Source organism: Gorilla gorilla, chromosome 11 (assembly GCF_029281585.2).
Source record: "Gorilla gorilla gorilla isolate KB3781 chromosome 11, NHGRI_mGorGor1-v2.1_pri, whole genome shotgun sequence".
In the NCBI taxonomy this organism is placed as follows: domain Eukaryota; kingdom Metazoa; phylum Chordata; class Mammalia; order Primates; family Hominidae; genus Gorilla; species Gorilla gorilla.
Window position 1 is genome coordinate 109,023,855 of NC_073235.2, and position 9,557 is coordinate 109,033,411.

General features: G+C 42.8%; 1 protein-coding gene across 1 annotated transcript; it reads right to left on the bottom strand.

Annotated features, from left to right (window-relative positions):
- Positions 1–309: 309 nt before the first annotated feature.
- On the bottom strand, positions 310–1,135 carry LOC101139980 (alkaline ceramidase 2-like). The gene is given in 2 exon segments (XM_055380408.1): positions 310–928; positions 930–1,135. Coding segments are annotated over 2 exon segments (825 nt in total).
- Positions 1,136–9,557: the final 8,422 nt, after the last annotated feature.

The following is a 9,557-nucleotide window of genomic DNA, read 5'->3' on the forward strand; positions in this document are numbered from 1 at the left end:
ATCCAGAAATCCTAAAGAAAAGATTAACAGATATGACAACATGAAAGTTTAAAACCAGTATGGCACAAAAATATTAACATACTGAAAGACAAATGGGAAACTGCAGGGGGGCAGGGAATATTTGTACCATATGACAAAGTTTAAATCCCTACATACAAAGAACACTAAAGAAATTAAGAGCCCCAGCAAATAGATTTTTGAAAAGATAGCCCACTCCCCAACTATTTGAACTCCCTTGGCTGTCTTCCTAGCAAAGGAAGCCCACTGCATGAGGGGCGATAAGCAGAGAAGCCAGCCACCATCTTGCCATCACGTGGTCTTGACTGATGATTTCTTGTTGGCACACAGGAGGGACACATAGGGGACACCAATGAAGGCCCATTTCTCACTGGGCCAGAATTTGATGACAGGGCCTTGCTCAGGAATCTCTGAGGCAGCATCAAAGTAGGCAAAGCATACACAGCCCAGGTAGGCAGCAAGGCAGATGAGGATGTGCCACATGCAGTGCAGGTAGGGGAAGTTGAAGGATGACAGCAGCTCACAGAAAGCTCGGTCACTGATCCAGCAGAACAGGGCCAGGGTCCACCAGAGGCCCGAGAAGAGGCCCAGCTTAAACACACGCATGTTGTCACACCTCTTTAGCTCTGTGATGAGCAGTGCAGCGCAAGGAACTCCCAGGGTCATCAGAGAGATGTTGTTGATGGCAGGCTTGACAAATGCCAGGCACGTGGTAACTGCAGACAGGACACAGACCACCACCTTGAACCTACCCTGGTCATTCCGAAAGATCTTTGGTAGATACCTTCTGGGGAACCACATGACCAAAGCACACATCAGAACCCAAAGGACTGCAAGTTCATCAAGCATCTGACCCAGGAAACTAAGGGTTGCATGGAAGTAGACGGATCCAATTCCCGCTACAACCAAGAGTCCAGATTAAGTAGATGCCGCTGTTGAAGCATGTTGCATACTGACGAAACAAGCACATGCAGATGGGCGGTAAAATGAAAAATAAGACATTGCTGATCGTGTTATAGAACTCGGCGACAGCAGGCACGATGGTGTAGTTGTCCTCGCGCCAGTCCACCTCCGAGCTGCCAGCCTGCAGCTGGTCCCACCAGTGCAGGGCGCCCATGGCCGCTCTGGGGCATTGGAGCAGCTACTCCTGCAGCTGAGAAGAGCCCAGAGCTGCTGCGGAGGCAAAACGCCGCAACAGCCAGCGGCGAGAGCGGCTTTATGAAGTACCCGGTAACCGCCGGATGTGCGCCTCTCAACCGGCCTCCCGCGCTCCGCCCCACCTCCCCCTCATTTGTCTATTTTGGCTTTTGTTGCCATTGCTTTTGGTGTTTTCATGGAGTCCTTGCCCATGCCTATGTCCTGAATGGTATTGCCTAGGTTTTCTTCTAGGGTTTTTATGGTTTCAGGTCTAACATTTAAGTCTTTAATCCATCTTGAATTAATTTTTTTATTAGGTGTAAGGAAGGGATCCAGTTTCAGCCTTCCACATATGGCTAGCCAGTTTTCCCAGCACTACTTATTAAATAGGGAATTGCTTGTGTGTGTCAGGTTTGTGAAAGATCAGATGGTTGTAGATGTGTGGTGTTATTTCTGAGCTCTGTTCTGTTCCATTGGTCTACATCTCTGTTTTGGTACCAGTACCATGCTGTTTTGGTTACTGTAGCCTTGTAGTATAGTTTGAAGTCAGGTAGCATGATACCTCCAGCTTTGTTCTTTTGGCTTAGGATTGACTTGACAATATGGGCTCTTTTTTGGTTCCATATGAACTTTAAAGTAGCTTTTTTCAATTCTGTGAAGAAAGTCTTTGGTAGCTTGATGGGGTGGCATTGAATCTATAAATTACCTTGGGCAGTATGGCCATTTTCATGATATTGATTCTTCCTATCCGTGAGCATGGAATGTTCTTCCATTTGTTTGTGTCCTCTTTTATTTCATTGAGCAGTAGTTTGTAGTTCTCCTTGAAGAGGTCCCTCACATCCCTTCTAAGTTGGATTCCTAGGTATTTTATTCTCTTTGAAGCAATTGTGAATGGGAGTTCACTCATGATTTGGCTCTCTGTCTGTCTGTTATTGGTGTATAAGAATGCTTGTGATTTTTGCACATTGATTTTATATCCTGAGACTTTGCTGAAGTTGCTTATCAGCTTAAGGAGATTTTGGGCTGAGACGATGGGGTTTTCTAAACATACAATCATGTCATCTGCAAACAGGAACAATTTGACTTCCTCTTTTCCTGATTTAATACCCTTTATTTATTTCTCTTGCCTGATTGCCCTGGCCAGAACTTCCAACTCTATGTTGAACAGGAGTTGTCTTGTTGTCTTGTGCTGGTTTTCAAAGGGAATGCTTCCAGTTTTTGCCCATTCAGTATGATATTGGCTGTGGGTTTGTCATAAATCGCTCTTATTATTTTGAGATACGTTCCATCAATACCTAGTTTATTGAGAGTTTTTAGCATGAAAGGCTGTTGAATTTTGTTGAAGACTTTTTCTGCATCTATTGAGATAAACATGTGGTTTCTGTCATTGGTTCTGTTTATGTGAAGGATTAACATTTATTGATTTGTGTATGTTGAACCAGACTTGCATCCCAGGGATGAAGCCCACTTGATCATGGTGGATAAGCTTTCTGATGTGCTGCTGAATTCGGTTTGCCAGTATTTTATTGAGGATTTTTGCATTGATCTTCATCAGGGATATTGGTCTAAAATTCTCTTTTTTTGTTGTGTCTCTTCCAGACTTTGGTATCAGGATGATGCTGGCCTCATAAAATGAGTTAGGGAAGATTCCCTCTTTTTCTTTTCATTGGAATGGTTTCAGAAGGAATGGTACCAGCTTCTCTTTGTACCTCTGGTAGAATTAGGCTGTGAATCCGTCTGGTCTTGGACTTTTTTTGGTTGGCGGGCTATTAATTATTGGCTCAATTTCAGAGCCTGTTATTGGTCTATTCAGAAATTCCACTTCTTCCTGCTTTAGTCTTGGGAGAGTGTATGTGTCCAGGAATTCATCCATTTCTTCTAGATTTTCTAGTTTATTTGCGTAGAGGTGTTTATAGTATTCTCTGATGGTAGTTTGTATTTCCGTGGGATTGGTGGTGATATCCCCTTTATAATTTTTTATCGTGTCTATTTGATTCTTCCCTCTTTTCTTCTTCATTAGTCTTGCTAGCAGTCTATCAGTTCTGTTGATCTTTTCAAAAAACCAGCTCCTGGATTCATTGATTTTTTGAAGGTTTTTTTTTGTCTCTATCTCCTTCAGTTCTGCTCTGATCTTAGTTATTTCTTGCCTTCTGCTGGCTTTTGAATTTGTTTGCTCTTGCTTCTCTGGTTCTTTTAATTGTGGTGCTAGGGTATTGATTTTAGATCTTTCCTGCTTTCTCTTGTGGGCATTTAGTGCTATAAATTTCCCTCTACACACTGCTTTAAATGTGTCCCAGAGATTCTGGTACGTTGTGTCTTTTTTCTCATTGGTTTCAAAGAACATCTTTATTTCTGCCTTCATTTCGGTATTTACCCAGTAGTCATTCAGGAGCAGGTTATTCAGTTTCCATATAGTTGAGCTGTTTTGAGTGAGTTTCTTAATCCTGAGTTCGAATTTGATTGCACTGTGGTCTGAGAGATAGTTTGTTGTGATTTCTATTCTTTTCCATTTGCTGAGGAGTGCTTTACTTCCAACTATGTGGTCAATTTTGGAATAAGTGCGATGTGGTGCTGAGAAGAATGTATATTCTGTTGATTTGGGGTGAAGAGTTCTGTAGATGTCTATTAGGTCCACTTGGTGCAGAGCTGAGTTCGAGTCCTGGGTATCCTTGTTAACCTTCTGTCTCATTGATCTGTCCAATATTGACAGTGGGGTGTTAAAGTCTCCCATTATTATTGTGTGGGAGTCTAAGTCTCTTTGTGGGTCTCCAAGGACTTGCTTTATGAATCTGGGTGCTCCTGTATTGGGTGCATATGTATTTAGGATAGTTAGCTCTTCTTGTTGAATTGATCCCTTTACCATTATGTAATGGCCTTCTTTGTCTCTTTTGATCTTTGTTGGTTTAAAGTCTGTTTTATCAGAGACTAGGATTGCTACCCCTGCTTTTTTTTTGTTCTCCATTTGCTTGGTAGATCTTCCTCTATCCCTTTATTTTCAGCCTATGTGTGTCTTTGAGCATGAGATGTGTCTCCTGAATACAGCACACTGATGGGTCTTGAGTCTTTATCCAATTTGCCAGTCTGTGTCTTTTAATTGGAGCATTTAGCCCATTTATTTTTAAGGTAAATATTGTTATGTGTGAATTTGATCCTGTCATTATGATGTTAGCTGGTTATTTTGCCCATTAATTGATGCGGTTTCTTCCTAGTATCGATGGTCTTTACAATTTGGCATGTTTTTGCAGTGGCTGGTACAGTTGTTCCTTTCCATGTTTAGTGCTTCCTTCAGGAGCTCTTGTAAGACAGGCCTGGTGGTGACAAAATCTCTCAGCATTTGCTTGTCTGTAAAGCATTTTATTTCTCCTTCACTTATGAAGCTTAGTTTGGCTGGATATGAAATTCTGGGTTAAAAATTCTTTTCTTTAAGAATGTTGAATATTGACCCCACTCTCTTCTGGCTTGTAGAGTTTCTGCCAAGAGATCCACTGTTAGTCTGATGGGCTTCCCTTTGTGAGTAACCTGACCTTTCTCTCTGGCTTCCCTTAACATTTTTTCCTTCATTTCAACCTTGGTGAATCTGACAATTATGTGTCTTGGGGTTGTTCTTCTTGGGGAGTATCTTTGTGGTGTTCTATGTATTTCCTGAATTTGAATGTTGGCCTGCCTTGCTAGGTTGGGAAAGTTCTCCTGGATAATATCCTGAAGAGTGTTTTCCAACTTGGTTTCATTCTCGTCACTTTCAGGTACATCAATCAAACGTAGATTTGGTCTTTTTACATAGTCGTATATTTCTTGGAGGCTTTGTTCATTTCTTTTTACTCTTTTTTCCTCTAAACTTCTTGCTTTATTTCATTAATTTCATCTTCAATCACTGATACCCTTTCTTCCACTTGATTGAATCAGGTATTGAAGCTTGGGCATGTGTCATGTAGTTCTTGTGCCACGGTTTTCAGCTCTATCAGGTCATTTAAAGTCTTCTCTACACTGTTTATTCTAGTTAGCCAATTGTCTAATCTTTTTTCAAGGTTTTTAGCTTCCTTGCGATGGGTTCAAACATCCTCCTTTAGCTTGGAGAAGTTTGTTATTACCAACCTTCTGAAGCCTACTTCTGTCAACTTGTCAAAGTCATTCTCCATCCAGCTTTGTTCCGTTGCTGTTGAGGAGCTGCGATCCTTTGAAGGAGAAGAGGTGCTCTGGTTTTTAGAATTTTCAGCTTTTCTGTTCTGGTTTCTCCCATCTTTGTGGTTTTATCTACCTTTGGTCTTTGATGTTGGTGACCTACAGATGGGGTTTTGGTGTGGATGTCCTTTTTGTTGATGTTGATGCTATCCCTTTCTGTTTGTTATTTTTCCTTCTAACAGTCAGGTCCCTTGGCTGCAGGTCTGTTGGACTTTGCTGGAGATTCATTTCAGACCCTGTGTGCCTGGGTATCACCAGTGGAGCCTGTAGAACAGCAAATATTGCAGAACAGCAAATATTGCTGCCTGATCCTTCCTCTGGAAGCTTTTTCACACAGGGGCACATGGCAGTATGAGGTGTCAGTCAGCCCCTACTGGGAGGTGTCTCCCAGTTAGGCTACATGGGGGTCAGGGACCCACTTGAGGAGGCAGTCTGTCTGTTCTCAGAGCTCAAACACCATGCTGGGAGAACCACTGCTCTCTTCAGAGCTGTCAGACAGGGATGTTTAAGTCTGCAGATGTTTCTCTGCCTTTTGTTCAGCTATGCCTTGCCCCCAGAGATGGAGCCTATAGAGGCAGCAAGCCTTGCTGCGCTGCAGTGGGCTCTGCCCAGTTCGAGCTTCCCAGCCACTTTGTTTACCTACTCAAGCCTCAGCAATGGCGGACGCCCCTCCCCCTGCTGGGCTGCTGCCTCGCAGGCCGATCTCAGACTGCTCTGCTAGCAGTGAGCAAGGCTTTGTGGGCGTGGGACCCACTGAACCAGGGGCAGGATATAATCTCCTGGTGTGCCGTTTTCTAAGATGGTTGGAAAAGTGCAGTATTTGAGTGGGAGTGTCCCATTTTTCCAGGTACAGTTTGTCACGACTTCCCTTGGCTAGGAAAGGGAAATCCCCTGATCCTTCATGCTTCCTGGGTGAGGTGACACCCTGCCCTGCTTCGGCTCGCCCTCTGTGGGCTGCACCCACTGTCCAACCAGAACCAATGAGATGAACCAGGTACCTCAGTTGGAAATGCAGAAATCACCCGTCTTCTGCATTGATCACACTGGGAGCTGCAGACTGGAGCTGTTCCTATTCGGCCATCTTGAAACGGCTCTCTCTTTTTTTTTGAAACAGAGTCTCACTCTGTTGCCCAGGCTGGAGTGCAGTGGCATCATCTTGGCTCACTGCAATCTCCGCTTCCTGGGTTCAAGCAATTCTCCTGCCTCAGCCTGCCAAGTAGCTGGGATTACAGGCCTGCATCACAATGCCTGGCTTTTTTTTTTTTTTTTTTTTTTTTTTTTTGTATTTTTTAGTAGAGATGCGGTTTTGCCATGTTTGCCAGGCTGGTCTCAAACTCCTGACCTCAAGTGATCTGCCCACCTCGGCCTCCCAAAGTGCTGGGACTACAGGTGTGAGCCACCACACCAAGCCACTTTTTTATTTATTTCTGATTGCCATAATATTTCTAAGCCAATACTGATTGAGACCTACTCTGTACCAGGCATGGTCCTGGGAACTACAGATAGAAAGATGATTAAGAATATGGTATTTGCTCACTGTGATAAGTTCAATAAAGGATTCATATATGTAACCCAAATGTCCCCAACAAGCTTCTGGCTCCTGGATGAGATGACTTCAACTGTTTTTCCCTATATGTGTGTCAATTAATAGCATTGCTCACCTTACCTTCTCACCTTACCTCAATCTTTCTTCTCTCTGTGAATCTACAAAAATGGGAGTTTGTTTCTCATGTAGTTTATGTCAACATCCTATGTCTGCCAGCCTTCTGTTTTGGCAGCTTCCCTCATTGTCCCTCATTAATTATTAATAACGATTTGTCCACATTGTCCACATTGATGGTGACTAACCTCTCTATTGGTGTACTTGGAGTGTGTACCCAGGGGAACTAACCTATTTCCCACCTTTGGTATTCACTCCTTTCTCTGGCTTGTTGGTTACATTTTTTTTTTGCTCCACTCTTCGGTAGGGATTGGGACAAGGGATGAGAGTGAGGTGGAAGAGAAAAAAGATAACTTTCTGGCAGAATTGCTTAGGCTTATAATGATAAGGTTTTTTTTAATAACTTTTTTTTCTGATAATCTTGCTTTTGCTTTTTAGCCCCATAGTATATAGGGAACCAGGTGGTTGGATGAGGGTGGCTTGAGTTGAACTCAGTACAAATGTTTCCATCTATTAAACACTTATCCTCAGGCCTGGCTCACTGTGGCAGACTCCTCTCTGGAGTCTGGCTTATGGTGGCCCTCTTCCCAAGCCCACTGGACATGCCTATATATTTCTGAAACTTGGTTGTACATAGGTTCAAACTCATTGCCATGGAGTCCTCAGGAGTCATGCAAATAAGTATGTTTTGATCATCTTTGCTGTTAACAAGTATCTCTAAAACCTAGTGGCTTAAAATAACCATCGTTTTATTATCTCTCATAGTTTCATGGGTTGACTCAGGTGGGCAGTTCTGCTCGTTTCACTTGGAATCTCTCATATGGTTGCCGTCAGTTGGTGACTGTGGTTAGAGTCATCTGGACTTTACTGCGATCAATGTGCCTGTTCATTCTCTAAGTAGACTCAAGACCTCTTCTGTTCTTTTTTTTTTCTTTTTTAATTATACTCAAAGTTTTAGGGTACATGTGCACAACATGCAGGTTAGTTACATATATATACATGTGCCATGTTGCTGTGCTGCACCCAGTAACTCGTCATTTAACATTAGGTATATCTCCAAATGCTATCCCTCCCCCCTCCCCCAACCCCACAACAGGCCCCATTGTGATGTCCCGCTTCCTGTGTCCATGTGTTCTCATTGTTCAATTCCCACCTATGAGTGAGAACATGTGGTGTTTGGTTTTTTGTCCTTGTGATAGCTTTCTGAGAATGATAGTTTCCAGCTTCATCCATGTCCCTACAAAGACATGAACTCACCATTTTTTATGGCTGCATAGTATTCCATGGTGTATATGTGCCACATTTTCTTAATCCAGTCTATCATTGGTGGACATTTGAGTTGGAAGACCTCTTCTGTTCTTATGGCCACTCCATGTGGCCTCTGTCACGGGACTTTTTACGTGGCAGCTTAGGGTTTCCCAAAGCCAGCATTCCAAGATGGAGGAAAAAAAATCAGTCCATCCTTTTAAAGGCTAGGCTTAGAAATAGCGTAGCATCACTTTTGCTGAATTCTACTGGTTAACTCAAGTCACAGGCCAGCCCAGATTCGATGTGGGAGGGTTTTATGCAAGGATATGAATACTGAGTGTCATGGTACAATGGATGGCCATCCTTAGAGACTAGCCACCACAGTCCACCCTCTGTTTCTCAATAATGTATGTCCTTCCTTCATGCAAAATACATTTTTCTCCCTTCCGAGGCCATTGAAGTCTACTCATACCATGGCATCAGGTTTGGGCTTTAAATCCAGGATCATGTCATCTGAATCATATCTAGGCGAGCTTAAGGTTTCTTGGGTTCAGCTATCGTCAACCTGAAGACTGATGAGTAAAAAGACAAATAATCCGCTTCCCACCCAAAACACAAATACAATGGCTAGGCAGTGATGAAAAACTGAAATAGAAATCCCATTCATGAAAGGGAAAACAGGAAGCATAGAGCAGTCACTGGTTCATAGCAATTCTGAAATTAAGTTGAGAAAATGTTGCCAATTCTTTGACCAAAATTCATTTCTACTCTCTAGAGTGGTCCTCTGTGGCTCTTGGTTCCACCATTTAGGCTTTTGTTTTCACCCTCTGAGTCATCTTTCCTTTTGCATAAGAAATGGCCTATATTTACAGCTGAGTAGCTTCCTCAGCTTTCTTTCTATCAATATAAACTTATGGCCCAGCGACTTCTTTTCATTTTTTTTAAAGACATTTATTCAGCATCACGATCAGACTATTACATTTAGCAATCAATAGCATGGGTGCAAAAAAAAATCTACATTTCAAAATCCTTTGTTGGAATGCTTTACACTTTCCACAGAACAGAAACTAAAATAACCTGTTATACAATTAGTCACAAATACAGTCCTCGAGCTTTTTGCCCATACACATGAGTACTTGTCTAAAACATGTCTTCTTTGTAGCAGCTAGGCCATGCCACCACTGTGTTTGGCTGGGTTCACAAATCTGTTGTAACTTGTAGCTTCCCTGTCACTTCTCTGGCTCTCCTATCCTGCTAAGCTTCTGCCACTGCCATAGCTACTGCTGCTACTGGAACAGCCATAGCCACCTTGGTT